The sequence below is a fragment of the Rana temporaria genome, chromosome 1, assembly GCF_905171775.1.
Source record: "Rana temporaria chromosome 1, aRanTem1.1, whole genome shotgun sequence".
NCBI lineage: Eukaryota > Metazoa > Chordata > Amphibia > Anura > Ranidae > Rana > Rana temporaria.
Window position 1 is genome coordinate 5,755,635 of NC_053489.1, and position 21,543 is coordinate 5,777,177.

The 21,543-nt window shown below is 47.3% G+C and overlaps 2 protein-coding genes across 2 annotated transcripts in view; both read left to right on the forward strand.

Moving 5' to 3' along the window:
* LOC120925124 (vomeronasal type-2 receptor 26-like) overlaps positions 1-3,627 on the forward strand; it is a 9,682-nt gene extending 6,055 nt beyond the window's left edge. The window contains exons 2-3 of the mRNA XM_040335998.1: positions 5-71; positions 2,717-3,627. Of these exons, the coding sequence (XP_040191932.1) occupies positions 5-71; positions 2,717-3,618 (969 nt within the window). The 3' untranslated portion in view covers positions 3,619-3,627. The remainder of the gene's footprint in view (positions 1-4; positions 72-2,716) is intronic.
* Positions 3,628-10,274: 6,647 nt separating this feature from the next.
* Positions 10,275-21,543, forward strand: part of LOC120925125 (vomeronasal type-2 receptor 26-like) — a 38,458-nt gene continuing 27,189 nt past the window's right edge. The window contains exon 1 of the mRNA XM_040335999.1: positions 10,275-10,387. Coding sequence (XP_040191933.1) covers positions 10,275-10,387 — 113 coding nt within the window. The remainder of the gene's footprint in view (positions 10,388-21,543) is intronic.

A 21,543-nucleotide genomic window follows, 5' to 3' on the forward strand; every position in this document is an offset into this window, starting at 1 on the left:
TAAGGGGAGTGTCCATGTCTGCTGCTATGACTGCGTCCCATGTTCCGAGGGGGCGGTGTCCAATGTAACAGGTAGGAGTGGCCAAAAGAGAGTAAAGAAAAATACAACTGTAATTGTCACATTCAGCAAGAATGGTTATGTTTAACCACTTAAGCCCCGGACCATTTTGTTGCTAAATGCCCAGGCCAGGTTTTGCGATTCGGCACTGCGTCGCTTTAACAGACAATTGCGCGGTCGTGCGACGTGGCTCCCAAACAAAATTGGCGTCCTTTTTTCCCCACAAATAGAGCTTTCTTTTGGTGGTATTTCATCACCTCTGCGGTTTTTATTTTTTGCGCTATAAACAAAAATAGAGCGACAATTTTGAAAAAAAATCAATATTTTTTACTTTTTGCTATAATAAATATCCCCCAAAAACATATATAAAAAAAATATTTTTCCTCAGTTTAGGCCGATACGTATTCTTCTACCTATTTTTGGTAAAAAAAATCACAATAAGCATTTATCGATTGGTTTGCGCGAAATTTATAGCGTTTACAAAATAGGGGATAGTTTTATTGCATTATTATTATATATTTTTTTTTTACTACTAATGGCGGCGATCAGCGATTTTTTTCATGACTGCGACATTATGGCGGACACTTCGGACAATTTTGACACATTTTTGGGACCATTGTCATTTTCACAGCAAAAAATGCATTTAAATTGCATTCTTTATTGTGAAAATGACAGTTGCAGTTTGGGAGTTAACCACAGGGGGCGCTGTAGGAGTTAGGGTTCACCTAGTGTGTGTTTACAACTGTAGGGGGGTGTGGCTGTAGGACTGACGTCATCGATCGAGTCTCCCTATAAAAGGGATCACTCGATCGATGACGCCGCCACAGTGAAGCACGGGGAAGCCGTGTTTACATACGGCTCTCCCCGTTCTTCAGCTCCGGGGAGCGATCGCGACGGGGCGGCTATAAACGAATAGCCGCGCCGTCGTCCCGGATCGCTCCTGAAGCCACGGGGACCGCCGCAAGTACTGGGGGGGGGTCGGCCCACGTCAAGCAGAGCACGTACAGGTACTTACATGTGCCTGTCCGTGCCATTCTGCCGACGTATATCTACATGCGGCGGTCCGGAAGTGGTTAAATAACAAACATGTCATACTTACCTCCACTGTGCAGCTCGTTTTGCACAGAGTGACCCCGGATCTGGTCTTCTGGGGTCCCTCGGCGGCTGTCTCGGCTTCCCCCCCCCCCCCCCCGCAAGGACTCAACGCCTTCATGCAAGCTTGCATGGTGATAAATTATTGCGGGCGCGCTCCTGTGATACAGCCGGTGGCCATAGCCGCTCACTGTACCACTCAGCCCTGCCCCCCGGTGCGCCGCGTCATTGGATGTGATTGACAGCAGCGCCAGCCAATGGCTAGGGAAGCTGAAGGTCCCCATAGTAGTTGGGGGTACTACAGTAACAGTTGCAATTTTCGGAGCCCTGCTCAAGTTCTGTGTGGGTAACCTCCAATCCGCACACAGATCACAGGCAATCGCTTGTTTGGCAGTATCGCCATTTGTAGGATGTCTTGTAGTTTTTCTTTAACCTTTTCAGACTGACTAGCTCTCTACCACCACCATTCATAGAGCACCTTGCATTTTTTCAGCGAATACAAGGCATTCTCTAATTAACCACTAGGGGTCCGCGCTGTAGCCGTCATTCGGACCTCAATTGTCAGGAGGCCGTCAATAGACGGCTGCCCCTTTGCACGCGCCCCATGCAGGGTGTGCGTGGCGCGCGCTGTGATCACCTAGTCACTGCGACTTTGGGTGATCACAGATCCGAGTAAGGGGCCAGTCCCGGCCCCTTACCACGTGATCAGCTGGCAGCCAATGACAGCTGATCACGTGATGTAAACAAAGCTCTGTAATAATTTTTTTCTTTCTCCTCACACTGACAGCTGTAAGGGACATTGGTCCCCAGTGGAAGAGGCACATTGGCCTCATTAGTAGACATGTGCAGACTGGAATATTTTGTTTCGTTTTTTCGTTTTGGTTTGGAAAATACATTTATTTAGTTACTCCCGAAAATCGTTTTGATTCATTTCATTTTTCGTTGGGGAATAGCTTTCGTCCGAAAATCCAATAATACTTGGTTTCTGTCGAATGGTCAAAAGAATATTCGACGGAACGTCGAATATTTTTGGTTTGTGTCGATTGTTCAAACGAATATTCGACGGAACGTCGAATCTTTACGTCGAATCGTACATTTCCGTTCGAATATTCCGCTTACAAGAATTCTAATGTTGTATGAATAGTAATAATGTCGAATATTTTCTCTATAATGTCGGATCTTTTCTCTATGATGTCGAATCTTTTCCCTATAATGTCGAATTATAAAATTTTTGTCATTCAAAAAGTGAGAGCGCTGAAAGCTGAAAATTGGTCTGGGCAGGAGGGGGGTTTAAGTGCACAGTAAGCAAGTGGTTAAGCAAGGTGGAGGTCTCCACCCCTCTTCTCCACCTCGTTCAAACAGAGTACCCCTTGTATTCACTGAAAACATTCAAGGCGCTCTATGAATGGTGGTCATAGAGAGCAAGTGCCATCCCCTCCTCACCCCAGTCAGTGTAAAAAGGTTAAAGATGCACTGAATATTTTTTAACATACACTTTAAAAGTAAAGTTCCTACACTTGTCCTATATTAGGTAAATGATCAGCGTTTTCCTCTGTTTTGATTGCAGATAGTGACGGCTGTTTTCAATGTCCTGATGAAGAGTGGCCTGACGACAAAAAAATGAAATGTGTTTCCAAAACATATGAATTTCTGTCCTATGAAAATGATGTGACGGCTCTGATATTTTCATTGATATCCTTAACATTTTCTGCCATGACACTATTTGTATTTGGAAACTTTATTTATCACCGCGACACTCCAGTTGTGAAGGCCAATAACCGGACGGTGAGCTTCATCCTCCTGACCTCCATCTTGCTGAGCTTCCTCTGCGTCTTCTTCTTCCTCGGACGTCCTGTGGATATAACCTGCATGCTGAGACAAGTGTCATTCGGTATCGTCTTCTCCATCGCTGTGTCTTGTGTTCTGGCCAAGACCACCATTGTCTGCATTGCCTTCAAAGCCACCAAGCCCAGCAGTTCCTGGAAAAAAGTGGTCAAAGCCAAAGTAACTAACTCTATGGTTGTGATCTGTTCTTCTGTCCAAGTTGTGATCTGTGTTGTTTGGCTGTCAGTGTCTCCTCCCTACCAAGAGTATGACATGGACTCCTATCCTGGGAAGATCCTCATTCAGTGTAATGAAGGGTCGGTTATCGGCTTCTACTCTATGTTGGGTTATATGGGGTTTCTGGCAGCTGTGAGTTTTCTTCTGGCTTTCATGGTGAGGACATTACCGGACAGTTTTAATGAGGCCAAGTACATCACCTTCAGCATGCTGGTGTTCTGCAGTGTCTGGATTGCCATGATCCCGGCCTATCTGAGCACCAGAGGGAAATACATGGTGGCTGTGGAGATATTCGCCATACTGACCTCCAGTGCTGGAATATTATTGTGTATATTTTTCCCAAAATGTTATATTATTATTTTTAAACCGGAGCTGAACAACAGGAGAAAAATAGGTCGCAGAAAATAAATATGAAAACAAAACACTTAATAGAAAAATGATAAATATTTGTAAAGAAAACCCCCTTAAATAAAGAGTTTTGATAATTAATAAATCAAGCTTATAAATAATGTTCATTCATTTGTACTAATTATGGTCAAAGCTATTTAACCACTTAAGCCCTGGACCTTTAGGCAGCTAAATGCCCAGGCCAGGTTTTGCGATTCGGCACTGCGTCGCTTTAACAGACAATTGCGCGGTCGTGCGACGTGGCTCCCAAACAAAATTGGCGTCCTTTCTTCCCCACAAATAGAGCTTTCTTTTGGTGGTATTTGATCACCTCTGCGGTTTTTATTTTTTGCGCTATAAACAAAAATAGAGCGACAATTTTGAAAAAAATGCAATATTCTTCTACCTATTTTTGGTTAAAAAAATCGCAATAAGCGTTTATCGATTGGTTTGCGCAAAATTTATAGCGTTTACAAAATAGGGGATAGTTTTATTATTATTTTTTTTTTTTACTACTAATGGTGGCGATCAGCGATTTTTTTCGTGACTGCGACATTATGGCGGACACTTCGGACAATTTTTACACATTTTTGGGACCATTGTCATCTTCACAGCAAAAAATGCATTTAAATTGCATTGTTTATTGTGAAAATGACAGTTGCAGTTTGGGAGTTAACCACAGGGGGCGCTGAAGGAGTTAGGGTTCACCTAGTGTGTGTTTACAACTGTAGGGGGGTGTGGCTGTAGGTCTGATGTCATCGATGGAGTCTCCCTATAAAAGGAATCACTCGATCGATGCGCCGCCATAGTGAAGCACGGGGAAGCCGTGTTTACATACGGCTCTCCACGTTCTTCAGCTCCGGGGAGCGATCGCGAGGGGGCAGCTAGAAATGAATAGCCGCGCCCTCGTCCCAGATCGCTCCCCGCGGGTTACCGACCGCCGCATGTACCGGGGGGGGTCCCGATCGGACCCGCGGAAAGGCGGGGACGTACATGTACGCCCATATGCCTGTACGTGCCATTCTGTGGACGTATATGTACATGCGGCGGGCGTTAACCGGTTAAAGCAGTGACTTTTGCTATGCGTGGTTTGCAATCATATAGATGTCAGGCTAGGAGCAGATAACAGTTCAGGTGTGCTAACTATGCAAACAGTTCAAGAACAAGCACATTCCATGAGCAGGTCTGAGATGAGCAGGTCAGCTGGGACTTGTAGTTCACCGCTGCAGATGAAGGTGGACGTTTATCTGGTGTTTGTAGTTCACCGCTGCAGATGGATGTACTACAGGAGAATCAGGAAAAGCGTAGTCTAGGCAAGCTGGGTCATACACAGGTAGATCAGAGTTCAAACGGTACCGAATCAGAAGCGAACAAACAGGGTCAAACGAGCCGGGTCATACACAAAATATGCAGAGCAGGATCACACAGTGGCAAACAAAGGTAACTCTATCACGAGCACTGATTGGATGATGATACAGGTGATTTAAAGGTGAGCTGGCCAATCACTGTTGTTTCCCAGGCAAAGGCTGTGTCAGGTGAGTTGTGCTGGGTCCTGAAGGGATCCTAGTGTAGCGCTACCCCCTCAGGAGCCGTTGGTTGTTTTTGGGATCGGCGTATTAAGTTACCTCTTACCGTTGTCTAGGGGTGAAGTTTGATGAGTAGATGAGTAAGCGAATGTCCAGTCATCAAATAAAGGTTTTCTGAATGCTTTATTTCCGGCCCAACATGACCAACATCAACATGAGGTAGAGAGAAAAGGTTGATGAAGCGATAGAGAACTTTGCAGTATCAGGCCTGCATATGAGAAAAAAACAATCCTGCTCTCAGTAGTAGTAGATACAGTTCATCGCCACTCTAGCCAGAGTGGGTGAAATGCCCCCGGACAGACTCCTGCCACAGGCCTGGCAGCCGAAGTGTCACTTTAGGTTGCTGGGAGGAACAGGTCTCTGCCACAGACCCGGCTCTAGGGACCTCTGCCACAGGCCTAGTATTTGATTGAGCTAAATAGATTGAGCGAATCCTCCCAGTAGATTAGGTTAGGGTCACCGGGTGACAGTTGAAGTGTATCTGTCAATGTCCCGGTCACCAGATCCCCGATGGTTCGTTGAAGCCCTCTTGGATAACCTGCCTCCTGGTTCTCCTCAAGCCGATCCCCCACCAAACGGCATACAGCCTGGGATCTCCTCAGTAGTAGGGGGACCCAGTAAGTCACTGGGGCCCCTTGAGAGCATCAGTCACTTCAGGCCAGGAGGGCCCAGAGTCTGGAACTCCGCGTAGCGCGTGAACCCAGGCCAGGTCGGCCATAGTGGTGGGGCCCACGATGTGCGCACACTTTAAAGGTGGGTGCCGCACCTGGAACCAGGAACCCGCGAAGAACCAGGAAAAATGACTGGGGGAGATATACTCTCCCCCAGCATGCTCCGCGAGGGAAAACTCCTCTAATTGGCTGCTGGGGTAAAGTGGCTCTGCCAGAACCCCTCTAGCGCCAACTGTCCCCCAGGGATGGGATCGCATCCCTGGAGCCCAGACTGACCTACAGGACAGTTCAGGAATGACAGCAGCCCTAAATTGAACAAATTATGAATGGGAGCAAAATAACTCTCCCATTCTCCCACTAACTTTAGCGTAGTGCCCATACTGAAAGTAAGGGGGCGCTACACTAGTACTGACAATAGACCAGTGATTCTCAACTTCAGTTCTCAAGTACCACTAATGCCTTGTACACGCTGAGGGGCTGGGTTACCTCCAGTCACCTGCCCCTTATCTATCGATCAGCAGTCATGTGCTCCTACTGAGGAGACTTAAAATGCAATGTTATAGTTAGGACTGCAGTATACAGAGAGCCTTGACGGGGCCTGCAACTTACACATGCATTTGCAAATGTGTGCTACTAAACCTCTGCTTTTAACTCACACAGTTAGACATGTGAATTTGGTTGGTTGCTGATTGGTCGGTAAGTTTGAGCATGGATATTCCATGTTTTTGTATGTATATACGCCCTTTCCAGTGCTCCTTATTGTATAGACCAGTCATAGGTAGGGGCAGTGACTTTTGTTTGTGGTATTTATGTCATTGTGGTCAGGCAGCACACTGGCACCTTTGCTTCCATGTGCTGAGTGTGCAGTGTGCTCCTGCCCCTTTAATGAGGGCTGGGCTACCTCCAGTCACCTGCCCCTTATCTATCTATCCATCAGCAGTCATGTGCTCCTACTTTGGAGACTTAAAATGCAATGTTATAGTTAGGACTGCAGTATACAGAGCGCCTTGACGGGGCCTGCAGCTTACACATGCATTTGCAAATGCGTGCAACTAAACCTCTGTTTTTAACACACACTGTTAGACAGGTAAATTTGGTTGGTTGCTGATTGGTCGGTAAGTTTGAGACTGGATATTACATGTTTTTGCCTTGTACACGCGCTCGGAATTTCCGATGGAAAAAGTCAGACGTAATTTTTTTCATCGGATATTCCAACCGTGTGTGTGCCCCATTGGACTTTTTTCCCGTCAGAAATTCCAACGGAATTAGAAAGAGATCATATTGTCTTTTTTTCCCCCGAAGGAAAAAATTTCCATCGGAAACTCAGTTCGTCTGTATGGAACTCCGACGGGCAGAAAAAAACATGCATGCTCAGAATCAAGTCGATGCATGCTCGGAAGCATTGAACTTAATTTTTCTCGGCTCGTCGTAGTGTTGTACGTCACCGCGTTCTTGACAATTAAGATTGTAAAGAAAAAAATGAGTTTTCATTTTCTTTCCACATTTTCCAAAAACTTGTGTAAAGAAATTACATCAAAAGACACATTATGCCTGATACCATATACATTTGGGTGTTTTCTTTCCAAAATGGGGCCATTTTGTGGGTAATTCCACTGTCCTGGTGCTCAAGGCCCTTCAAAAATGTGATTGGTAGTCAGGAAATTAGATGTGTAATTTATGTCCCTAGAATGCCTGAATTTGCTACTTTAATGGGGTTGTAAAGGGAATTTTTTTTTTCATAATAAGCAGACATTCCTCTTTTCACTTCCTCATTGTTCGTTTTTGACTCCTCCGCAGGCGGGTACCCACAGGCCTTGGATGGGTCTTTTGGCCAATCCGGTAAAGAACGACGGGCAGGTAGGCCTCGACCGCAGCCGCGGGAGGCCTGTGCAGGGCCCTCTTCAGTAGCAGCATGCCACACAGAGACCGCATTAACTGTGACGGCCTCCGGTATGGCCTCGGCCTGTGTACTCATCACACTGGTTGGGTCGTCATCTTTGTCCGTCTCGTCTATTGGGCTTACCTCCGGTGAGCGGGATGGCGAGGTAGCAGACAGCAGGGTCAAGATAGATGAGACAGTGATGATTTCTGAATGTGTGACCTCCGGTTCCATGATCTCCACCGACGGGGAAGGCCATGTGGCTTCCTCCTCCGCGGTAGCAGTCCCAGAGATCCAATCCACCCGGTACTCCCGGGGAGCTTCAGCGGGTGGCTTAACTGTGAAACGGTATGCTCTGCATCTATGGCACCGAGCAAAGGGCCGGATCCATACGGAAAACTCCTCGCAGCGAGGGCAGGACAGTCCTAAGGCCTCGGATCCTCCGCTGGAAAGAAGAACAAATTTTGCCTCCGTGGACATCCGAATCACCGTGTCAGTGAGGGGCGCTCCAGATGTGGCAGACATGATGGAGACTCCTGGTGTAGTTGTTGGGGGTCTCAGTCGCTGGAAAGCTGCGGACAGTAATGAGGAAGCAGACATTTTCGCACGCGGCAGTCTCTCTCGTAGGTGGGCAGCAACTACTGGTTTGCCGCGAAATTTCGCCCCTACATCTCACGCAGGGGTGGGTGACTCTTCCCACTTGAAAACTTGTCTGGATACGTTGCAGGCACGCACTCCGCTGCATGTACGCCCAGGCCTTGGCTCACCGAGGTTAACTCCCTCTGCGCCACACAGTTCAACACACGACACTCCTTGCTCTCAATAATAAAGTAACTCACGGTTCCGTTGCCAGAGGTAACGAGCCCCAACGTGTAGCGCTACCCCCGTAGGAGCCGCTGATTAGATTTGGGACGGCATAATTATATTACCTCTGTGATGTGTCTGGGGTGATGATGGTGGTGAGAGCAGTGATGGAATGTCCAGACCGTTGGTTGACTTTTTTAATGCTTTATTACTGGTCCAACATGACCAACAATCGTTCTGAGGTATATAGAAATAGGTTGGTGAAAGGAGAACATGCAGATTCAGGCTTATGGATAAACGGAAGCAGTCCTGCTTCTAATAGCAACTCTTACTTCGTCGCCACTTCAGCCGAAGTGGGTAAAGTGCCCCTGGACAGGTCCCTCTCACAGGCCTGGCAGCCAGAGCGTCACTTAGAACTTCTGGGAAGGAACAAGCCTCTGCCACCGACTTGGCTCTAATAGAATCGGATTAAGATTTAGTGATGAGACCTCTGCCACAGGCCTAGTACTTGAAAACATGAGTAGTAGAGCGAATCCTCCCAGTCTGCAACTTGCCTGAATCTCCCTCAGGTAGACTTCTCAGCTTTGGGGTCACCGACTGACAGTTTGCAGCATACAACCTGTCAGTGTCCGGTCGCCCAGATCCCCGATGGTTCGTCTAAGTCCTATTGGATCACCTGCCTCCGGGCTCACCTCAGACCGACTCCCCACCGAACTGCACAACTCGCTTGGGATCCTCTCGATAAGGGATGGGGGACCCAGTAAGTCACAGGGGCCCCTTTGCAGCATCAGATGCTCCGGGCCATGAGGGCCCAGAGTCAGGAAATCCGCGTAGCACGTGCACCCCGGTAGGCCATATCGCCGGGGCCCGTGATGTGCGCACACCCTAAAGGTGGGTGCCGCACCTTGAACCAGGAACCCGCGAAGAACCCCGAGCAATGGCCTCCGCCACAGAAATACCCCTCCCCAGCATGCTCCGCGAGGGAAAACTCCTCTAATTGGCTGCTGAGGAGAAGCGGCTCCGCCTGGACCCCTCTGGCGCCACCTGCCATCCAGAGATGAAACTGCATCTCCGGAGCACAGAATGACCCACAGGACAGTTCAGGACGAATTTAAATAAATCAAACATGGTTGAGAACACATAAGTCTCTCATCCCACTAAATTTAACATAGCACCTGTACTGACAAGTACACAGGCGCTACACTAAAAATAGCGGCGCTTTACTGCGGACGCACCCACCGCCCCCAGTGTGAAAAGGGCCTTAGTGTCCACTTCTTTGGTGAATCAATCCCATTGCATGAAGTATACACTTACAAGTCTGTATTACTTAGCATTTCATTTTCTTGTGGCTGATTTGGAAAATGAGTATGACTTAGGCTGAATCGAAATTGAAATATAAGAATAATTCAACTTTCTTAGTCACACTGTCTAATAGAGATGTTATTTCTTTTTTAGATTGAGGTTACCAATATGGAATGAGTTCTTTGTTCTGCATCTGAGTCTGTAGATGTAAATCAGTGTCACTTCATGTATATAAAGTGCTGGTGACTCCGTCTCTCCTCCTGTACTGAGGATGTGCGGAGCTGCCGGTGATCACACTTTCTGGGGTCTGCCATGTACTGGTCTCCTGTCCACTCCGCCTGTTACCTTCTGATTGTCCCCCTTTCTGTCACATATTATGGGGTGATGATATCCCGGAGCTCAGCCTCTCTCTGTAGACTCAATGCCTCCAAATCGATGTTTGAGTATGAGTATTACCAAGAGGGGGACGTCATTGTCGGAGGATTCATCTCCGCTCACTCTAGAGCTGAATTATATGATGATAGTTCAGTATCTTATTTCTGTCATGAGTAAGTCTTTGTTATTTGTTTTTGCTTTTTACATATGTAGCACTACCCCCTGAGGAGCTGCTCGATGTTTTGGGTCTACGCTTGGTGATTAACCCCTTAAAGTGGCTCAAAACCCTCCGTGACACACCTGGTAATATGAGAGTTGTGGTCCTCAATAGCTTGTGAGGAAACACGAAATCCCATCACACAGCAACAGATTATGCAAAAAAAAAGTGGTTACCTAAACCACTCCGGGCCCCGGACCAATATGCTGCAAAATGCCCAAAGGCGTTTTTACAATTTGGCACTGCGTCGCTTTAACAGACAATTGCGTGGTCGTGCGATGTGGCTCCCAAACAAAATTGGCGTCCTTTTTTCCCCACAAATAGAGCTTTCTTTTGGTGGTATTTGATCACCTTTACTTTTTTTATTTTTTGCGCTATAAACAAAAATAGAGCGACAATTTTGAAAATAATTCAATATTTTTTACTTTTTGCTATAATAAATATCCCCCAAAAACATATATAATTTTTTTTTTCCTCAGTTTAGTCCGATACGTATTCTTCTACCTATTTTTGGTAAAAACAAAATCACAATAAGCGTTTATCGGTTGGTTTGCGCAAAATTTATAGCGTTTACAAAATAGGGGATAGTTTTATTATTTTTGTTTTTTTTTACTACTAATGGCGGCGATCAGCGATTTTTTTTGTGACTGCGACATTATGGCGGACACTTTGGACAATTTTGACACATTTTTGGGACCATTGTCATTTTCACAGCAAAAAATGCATTTAAATTGCATTGTTTATTGTGAAAATGACAGTTGCAGTTTGGGAGTTAACCACAGGGGGCGCTGTAGGAGTTAGGGTTCACCTAGTGTGTGTTTACAACTGTAGGGGGGTGTGGCTGTAGGTGTGACGCCATCGTTTGAGTCTCCCTCATAAAAGGGATCACACGATCGATGAAGCCGCCACAGTGAAGCACGGGGAAGCCGTGTTTACATACGGCTCTCCCCGTTCTTCAGCTCCGGGGACCGATCCCGAGGGGGCGGCTAGAAACGAATAGCCGCGCCCTCGTCCCGGATCGCTCCTGAAGCCACGGGAACCGCCGCATGTACCGGGGGGGGTCCCGATCGGACACCCGACCCACGTCTAGGCAGGGACGTACAGGTACGCCAATGTGTCTATCCGTGCCATTCTGCCAACGTAAATGTACATGCGGCGGTCCGGAAGTGGTAATGCGGCGGTCTGGAAGTGGTAAGTGGCTCAAAACCCTCCGTGACACACCTGGTAATATGAGAGTTGTGGTCCTCAATAGCTTGTGAGGAAACACGAAATCCCACCACACAGCAACAGATTATGCAAATAAAAGGGGTTACCTTAAGTGGAGGGATCTTGCAGTATAAAAGACAGGCTGCACACAGACATCAAGATAACCAAAGTAATGCTTTACTTTAACCACTTTTTACTGGGCACATATACCCCCCTCCTGCCCAGGTGAAATTTCAGCTTCCGCCACTGTGCCGTTTTAACTGACAATTGCGCGGTCGTGCGATGTGGCTCCCAAACAAAATTGGCGTCCTTTTTTCCCCACAAGTAGAGCTTTCTTTTGGTGGTATTTGATCACCTCTGCGGTTTTTATTTTTTGCGCTATAAACAAAAAAAGAGCGAAAATTTTGAAAAAAAAATCAATGGCCCGGATTCACAAAGGATTTACGATGGCGTATCTCCAGATACGCCGTCGTAAGTCCGAATGGAGGCGTCGTATCTCTGCGCCTGATTCAAAGAATCAGATACGCCTCACTGTTGCCAAGATACGAGCGGCGTAAGTCTCCAACGCCGTCGTATCTTGGGGTGCAATATTTACGCTGGCCGCTAGGGGCGCTTCCGTATATTTCCGCGTCGAATATGCAAATGAGCTAGATACGCCGATTCACGAACGTACTTGCGCCCAGCGTATTAAAATACGCTGTTTACTTAAGGTGTACGACCGGCGTAACTTTACCCCTCATAAAGCAGGGGTAAGTCATGTTAAGGTATGGACATCGGAAACGTCGGAACAGCGTCGTATTTTACGTCGTTTGCGTAAGTCGTCCGTGAATGGGGATGGGCGTAGGTTACGTTCATGTCGACTAAACATTGAGCCGGCGTAACTAAGGGAGAAAATTTGACGTAATGTGCGCCATGCTCTCTGTGAATCTGGGCCATTATCTCTCCATCTCTAGTAGGGAACGGGAGGGGGTGGTCACCCTTTTTTTCTTTTTGGGGGGGGGGGGGGATATTTTGTAAAGAATAAAGATAAAATGGAGAAATAGAGAAGCCATTAATAAATGCTTCGAGGCCCAAGACCAGGGTAATGGTGAAAAGGGAAAATATATGTGAATTTATATGTATAAATACGGTGGATTATTATGTTGATTTAAAATGTATTAATGATGGAAAAAGATGTTTGTATATACATATATTCAATGGATTGCAAATGTGATAATGTGCTTTCTAATGCTCCCTTTTTGATAAATAAAGGATATTTAACCCCTTCCATACCGGGCCTATTCTGGCACTTCTCTCCTTCATGTAAAAATCATCATTTTCTTTGCTAGAAAATTACTCAGAACCCCCAAACATTACATATATATTTTTTAAGCAGACACCCTAGGGAATAAAATGGCGGTCATTGCAACTTTTTATCTCACACGGTATTTGCGCAATCATTTTTCAAACGCCTTTTTTTGGGGGGGGGGGGGGGACGGTTTCATGAATTAAAAAATAACAAAACAGTAAAGTTAGCCCAATTTGTTTGTAGAATGTGAAAGATGATGTTACACCGAGTAAATAGATACCTAACTTGTCACGCTTTAAAATTGCGCACACTCATGGAATGGCGCCAAACTTCGGTAATTAAAAATCTCCATAGGCGACGTTTTAATTTTTTTAGAGGTTACCACTTTAGAGTTACAGAGGAGGTCTAGTGCCAGAATTGTTGCTCTCGCTCTAACGCACGCAGCAATACCTCACATGTGTGGTTTGAACAGCGTTTACATATGTGGGTGGGACTTACATGCGCGTTCGCTTCTGAGCGCGAGCTACTGGGGACATGGGCGTTTTAAATATTTTTTATATTTTATTTTTTATTTTACTTATTTGTTTTTATTTTTGCACTTAAAAAAAAAATTGATCGCTTTTATTCCTATTACAAGAAATGTAAACATCCCTTGTAATAGGAATAGTGTGTGACAGGTCCTCTTTATGGAGAGATGGTCAATAAGACCTCACAACCCTCCTCCAGGCTGGAAAGCTTGAGATCGGGGAAAAAAATTCACCGATCTCATGCTTTGAGCCGCGATTGCGGCTTTGTTTGTTAATTCCGGGTACCCGGGCGTGACGTCATAACATCGCGCCCGGGCCACCGACGATCATAGAGATGACCGGTGACCATCTGGTCACCGGAAATCTCTATGCTCTTCATTCGGTGGTGGCCGATCCGTTCTCCGGGCCTCCGATGGCACGGCAGAGTCCGGAGAAGCCGCTATGATCGTTCTTATGGTGCGCAGAATCGCCGCCTAAAAAAAAGGATATCTGAATGATGCCTGAAGCTGCACTCATCATTCATATATCCCCATTGAAAGTCCAGGATGTCATATGATGTCCTACGGTACGGAAGTGGTTAAAAAAAATATTGGCCGTTGCAGCCATTTTATTAACAAAAACTCAAGTAAATTAACATTAACTGTATAAACATCTGCTACACCAGGGGTCGTCAACCCCCGGTCCGCGGCCCACTACCGAGCCGTGGCCCTTCTGCAGCCGGGCCGCGGGTGCGGGTGGCCGGCATGAGAGAGCCCAGCGGCCGGCTGTAGGAAATGGAGTTCCTCGGAGCGGATGTACAATTTCGGGGAAGGTAAGAGTGAACGGGGAGTGTCTCTCACACGGACACTCCCCGTGCAGTGTGAATGGACGTGCCCAGGAGCGGGCTGGGCCAGGGGGATGGGTGGAGATTTCCCCCCAAGCCGGCTTCTATGTTATCTTTAACGGCCGCTGGGCTGGCTGGAGTGGCTGCTCCTGTGTAGGCTGCTACGCATGGTGGGAGTTGTAGTCCGGCTGCGCTAAAGATAAGTTACTTATCAGCGCAGGCACAGCAAACTACAACTCCCACGAGTCTCAGACTGTGGCAGGTCATGTGGCACGTCAGGGGAGGGGACGAGTGGCATCACAAAAGTCACATGTGACTTGCTGAGCTCGTGAGGTGCTGGCTTAAGGACAAGACGTGACAGAAAGAAATAACCCCCCCCCCCCCCGAGAAGAGGTGCAGGGACCTGGCTCTTGAATCATCTCCCCCCCCCCCCGAAGAGGTGCAAGGACCTGGCTCTGCACTGAGACACCCAGCCTGAAGTAAGGTGTGAGTGAAGTTACAAACCTTTATGCAATACTCTCTGTCAGCCCACCCCTCTCTGTCAACCCACCCCTCTCCGTCAGTACGGAACCACAAAACTTACCACAATCAGGGAGGGAGGGTGGGAAGCTCGCTCCTCCTGTTAACTGTGAGCTGGGGAGGGACCTAAACTTCCCCACATGCCTCATCGCTCCTCCCCATCTCTCCTGCACCCTATCCTCTACCTCCTTACATCCCGCTCCCCAGCAAGGCTCCCCCACTGTTAACCCTGTCATGCCAGCCAGGGCCGGACTGGCCAACCGGGATAGCGGGAAAATTCCCGGTAGGCCGCCTGCTTTTGCCTGCTGTCACTGCCTGTCAGTCAAATATAATCAGCGGCGGGCCGCAGCCGCGATCGCCGCGGCCGCCGCTGTTTTAAATTGCAGAGGTGACGGCTGCACTGAGTTTCCTGGGGCTGCTTTTTCATACCTGCAGACTGCGGTAGTTAAAAGCAGCCACGGGCCGGCAGGTTGCGGCCGCCATACTCGCCGCCTCACTAATCCCTTCTTGAACTAGTCCTGACGTTTTTTTTTTCTCCTGCTCGGCTCCTCCCCGTAGACACATGATCAGTGATGCTGCTCACTGATTAGCTAGGTAAGAACTTACCTAGCTAATCAGTGAGCAGCATCACTGATCATGTGTCTACGGGGAGGAGCCGAGCAGGAGAAAAAAAACTTTTAGGACTAGTTCTATCGTCCCGTGCGGCGCCAACAGCGCCTAGTACAATGTCTCTGCAGTGTCTGCCCGGTCACGAGTGAGGGGAGAAGTGAACGGCGTCGCCACCCTGCCTTGGAGCACAAGGTGAAGAAATTAATTTTAATGCAATAAAAACGATTCTCTATCTTACCATATCTGCACCCCCCCGGCCCCCCCCCTTCTCTCTGTCACCTAGCTTTGCTGCCCCTGCAATTAAAATCTGTATAATAATCTCAGAGAGGAGGGGAGGAGGGGGGGGGGGTGCACTGTGCAATGCCTCGTGAGAGAGATTATTATACAGGTTTAGGTTACAATTTGCACCCCCCCCCCCCTCCTCTCTGTCACCTTTGCTGCCCCTGCAAATTGTAATTAAAAAAAAAACGCCCAAAAAATTCCCACCTGTCCTCCTGCGGCTGCCTCCCGCACTATAGCCCCTGCGGTACGGCACTTTACCTGAAAAATTTGGTTACTTAAAGTGGAGGTTCCCCCCCAAAAAATTCTAACAATACATTGAGAAGACTGATTACACTGCGGTTATGCTGTTTTTTTTTTTTTTTTCGTACATACCTCGTTATCGCCGTTTCATCCCTCGGCTCCCGGGTATGAGTCTTGTGGCAGTGGGCGTTCCTAGTTGATTGACGTTCCTCTGACCGACGCATACTTGACGTCACGACTTTCCGAAAGAAGCCGAACGTTGCTGCGCAGGCGCCGTATAGAGCTGACTCTATACGGCGCCTGCGCAATGACGTTTGGGTTCTGTTGGAAAGTCGTGACGCGCAGTATGCGCCGGTCGGAGGAACGTCAATCAACTAGGTCCAGCAAGAATCGTACCCGGAAGCCGAGGGATGAAACGGCGATAACGAGGTATGTACGAGAAAAAAAAAAAAAACAGCATAACCGCAGTGTAATCTGTCTTCTCAATGTATTGTTAGAAATTTTTTTTTAGGGGGAACCTCCACTTTAACTGTTGGCAGTATGGAGGAGTGTGACAGGCACTCCCCATGCTCATTTACGAGTGTGACCGGCCACTCAGCCAGATTGTCATTTGTTTGACTGGAGGAGGCTCCACCTAAAGCGTCAGTATTTTAGCAGCGCTTTACTGTCATTTTTGCAGCACTATTCAGTCGCTAGCGGGGCGCCTCATAGACTTTGAGCGTCCTGCCAGCACAATGCTAGCGGCCCAAAAGGATCAGCAGCAGCGCTTTGCTGGCGGTTCAGCACCGGTGCCCATTGATTTCAATGGGCAGGGGCGCTTTAGAAGCAGTGTGTACACCGTTCCTTCAGGGCCTCAAAGATGCGGCTAGCAGGTCTTTTTTGAGCATCCTGCCAGCGCACCTCTCCAGTGTGAAAGCTTTCGCATTGGAGTGAGAAGAGAGGCTCTTTCAGGGCATTTTGCAGGCGCTATTTTGTAGCGCCTGCAAAGCACCTCAGTGTGAAAGTAGTCTAAGACCCCTTTCACACTGAGGCGCTTTGCAGGCGCTATAACGCAAAAAATAGCGTCTGCAGAGCGCCCTGAAAGAGTGGTTCCACTCACTGCAGTGTGAAAGCCCAAGTGCTTTCACACTGGAGCGGTGCGCTGGCAGGACATTAAAAAATTTCCTGCAAGCAGCATCTTTGAGGCGCAATAGGAGCTGATATTACCACATTTATGGGTGCTGGTATTGCCGCATTTATGGGTGCTGATATTACCACATTTATGGGTGCTGGTATTGCCACATTTATGGGTGCTGATATTACCACATTTATGGGTGCTGATATTACCACATTTATGGGTGCTGGTATTGCCACATTTATGGGTGCTGATATTGCCACATTTATGGGTGCTGGTATTACCACATTTATGGGTGCTGATATTGCCACATTTATGGGTGCTGATATTGCTGAATTTATGGGTGCTGATATTGCCACATTTTTGGGTGCTGATATTACCACATTTATGGGTGCTGATATTGCCACATTTATGGGTGCTGATATTGCTGAATTTATGGGTGCTGGTATTGCCACATTTATGGGTGCTGGTATTACCACATTTATGGGTGCTGGTATTGCCACATTTATGGGTGCTGATATTACCACATTTATGGGTGCTGGTATTGCCACATTTATGGGTGCTGGTATTACCACATTTATGGGTGCTGGTATTGCCACATTTATGGGTGCTGATATTACCACATTTATGGGTGCTGGTATTGCCACATTTATGGGTGCTGATATTGCCACATTTATGGGTGCTGATATTGCTGAATTTATGGGTGCTGATATTGCCACATTTTTGGGTGCTGATATTACCACATTTATGGGTGCTGATATTGCCACATTTATGGGTGCTGATATTGCCACATTTATGGGTGCTGATATTGCTGAATTTATGGGTGCTGATATTGCCACATTTTTGGGTGCTGATATTGCCACATTTGTGGGTGCTGATATTGCCGCATTTATGGGTGCTGATATTGCCGCATTTATGGGTGCTGATATTGCCGCATTTATGGGTGCTGATATTGCCACATTTATGGGTGCTGATATTGCCACATTTATGGGTGCTGATATTGCCACATTTATGGGTGCTGATATTACCGCATTTATGGGTGCTGATATTGCTGAATTTATGGGTGCTGATATTACCACATTTATGGGTGCTGATATTACCGCATTTATGGGTGCTGATATTGCCACATTTATGGGTGCTGATATTGCCACATTTATGGGTGCTGATATTACCACATTTATGGGTGCTGATATTGCCACATTTATGGGTGCTGATATTGCTGAATTTATGGGTGCTGATATTGCCACATTTATGGGTGCTGGTATTGCCACATTTATGGGTGCTGATATTGCCGCATTTATGGGTGCTGATATTGCCACATTTATGGGTGCTGATATTGCCGCATTTATGGGTGCTGATATTGCCACATTTATGGGTGCTGATATTGCCACATTTATGGGTGCTGATATTGCCACATTTATGGGTGCTGATATTGCTGAATTTATGGGTGCTGATATTGCCACATTTATGGGTGCTGGTATTGCCACATTTATGGGTGCTGATATTGCCGCATTTATGGGTGCTGGTATTGCCACATTTATGGGTGCTGATATTGCCGCATTTATGGGTGCTGATATTGCCACATTTATGGGTGCTGATATTGCTGAATTTATGGGTGCTGATATTGCCACATTTATGGGTGCTGGTATTGCCACATTTATGGGTGCTGATATTGCCACATTTATGGGTGCTGGTATTGCCACATTTATGGGTGCTGATATTGCCGCATTTATGGGTGCTGGTATTGCCACATTTATGGGTGCTGATATTGCCGCATTTATGGGTGCTGATATTGCCACATTTATGGGTGCTGATATTGCTGAATTTATGGGTGCTGATATTGCCACATTTATGGGTGCTGGTATTGCCACATTTATGGGTGCTGATATTGCCACATTTATGGGTGCTGATATTGCCACATTTATGGGTGCTGATATTGCCGCATTTATGGGTGCTGATATTGCCACATTTATGGGTGCTGATATTACCACATTTATGGGTGCTGATATTGCTGAATTTATGGGTGCTGATATTGCTGAATTTATGGGTGCTGGTAAGGTAATATTTATGGGTGCTGATATTGCTGAATTTATGGGTGCTGGTAAGGTAATATTTATGGGTGCTGATATTAATGCAAGCTTGGGTGTTTTTTTTTTTTGTTATGGTTATCTGAAAGATGGGTTTCAAATGTTTTGACAGGGGCACAGTTTCAGTAGAAACGCCTCTGCTCTCGCCGTTGCACCCTCTCTCTCGCCGTTGCACCCTCTCTCTCTCGCCGTTGCACCCTCTCTCTCGCCGTTGCACCCTCTCTCTCGCCGTTGCACCCTCTCTCTCTCGCCGTTGCACCCTCTCTCTCTCGCCGTTGCACCCTCTCTCTCGCCGTTGCACCCTCTCTCTCGCCGTTGCACCCTCTCTCTCTCGCCGTTGCACCCTCTCTCTCTCGCCGTTGCACCCTCTCTCTCTCACCATTGCAGCCCGGCCCCTCTCTGGCTCTCTCATGGATTTCTCTCTTTTTTTTGGGCTGGTATATTAATGCTGTGGGGCTGGTATTAAATTTTTTCCAGGGCTGGTTTGCATTCCCAGTCCGGCCCTGCAAGTGGTGCAGTTCATGGTAAAGGCACGGGCTCAGGGCCGATCCTAGGGTCACAGGCGCCTGGGTGCAGAAACATTTCTGGCGCCCCCACAAGGGCGTCATAATTTTACTAACTCCTCCCCTTTACAAATGTTTCTATGGCAATGACTCACCCACAGAGATGCTCCCCCACAAAGTCTTCATTAATCTGGGATCCTTACACGATCTCTTAACAATAAACAAAATACAGGAAGAGACGAAGAGTACTTGGGACCCGGAGGGGGGGGGGCCTCTGTGATGGACACAGAGAGGGCTTCTGTTAGAGAGTCTGTTAGATGTTCGGCATCGGCACCCCCACCTCTGCAGGCGCCTGGGTGCAATGCACCCTGTGCACCCTGCCTAGGATTGGCCCCTGCCCGGGCTGGGGTTTACAGCCGCAAGCTATCCTTGCTTGCCATCTGGTAAGCCTGCATTTCTTATAGTGTCTTCACTTTCGGTGGTGGATTTCTTCAATTTTGAATTCCTAAGAAGATTATTAGCCAGATTCAGAGAGATGGCTGCAACTTTGAGGTGGCGTAGCGTATCTGATTACGCTACGCCGCCTTAAGTCAGAGAGGCAAGTACTGTATTCTCAAAGTACTTGCCTCCTCACTTACGGCGGCGTAGCGTAAATGCGGCGGGCGCAAGCGCGCCTAATTCAAATTCGGCTGAGGGGGCGTGTTTTATGATAATTAGGCTTGACCCGACGTGATTGACTTTTCTTTTTAACTGCACATGCGCCGTGCGCCTACATTTCCCAGTGTGCATTGCGGTTAAGTCCGCCGCACGGGCCTATTGATTTCGACGTGGACGTAAACAACGTAAATCCCTATTCACGGACGACTTACGCAAACAACGTAAAATTTTCGAATTTCGATGCGGGAACGTCGGCCATACTTTAACATTACTATTCCATCTATTTGATGGAATAACTTTAGGCTTGCTAATGCGTTACGTAAACGGCGTATCTGTACTGCGTCGACCGGGCGTACGTTCGTGAATAGGCGTATCTAGTGATTTACATATTCTACGCCGACCACAATGGTCGGCGTAGCGGCCAGCCAAAATATTGCACCCTAAGATAGGACAGCTCAAGCCGTCATATCTTAGATAGGTTTAAGCGTATCTCTGTTTGAGCATACACTTAAACTTAGGTCGGCGCAGATTCTGAGTTAGGTCGGCGTATCTACTGATACGCCGACCTAACTCTACCTGAATCTAGCTATATGTATTGATTGTGTTTTCTTTTGGACTTCACTGAACTAATGCTTCAACACAATTGTTATTGCTTCATTTGCATTTTTCATCACTACTCTCAGCAGTATTTTTTCACATATTATTCCATCACAGCGCAACTACATATTTTCCATTGTCTATTTTGTGTGTATATTACTTTTTAGTTGCTGCTTTTGCTATTGTTTACCTAGCGCGGTATTTTTTTCCTTGATAACACACATTACCACCATTTGTATTTCCTGCAGTTTTCACATACATGTTCAAGTCTGAGGCCTTGTACACACGACGGGACATGGCCGATGAAAACGGACATGTCCGCTGGCGGATTTTGGTCTGATGGCTGTACACACCATCAGACCAAATTTCCCGCTGACAGCGAACGCGGTCGCGACGATGACGCGGCGACGTGCGCGACCCTGGAAGGTCAATGCTTCCACGCATGCGTCTAATCACTTTGACGCATGCGAGGGCTTTCGGCCGAGCGGACATGTCCGGTGAGTCTGTACAGACGACCAAACATGTCCGACGGACAGGCTTCCAGCGGACATGTTTCTTAGCATGCTAAGAAACATTTGTCCGCTGGAAACCTGTCCGATCCGCCGGAAAATTGTCCGGTCGGCCGTACAGACGACCGAACATGTCCGCGGAAACTGGTCC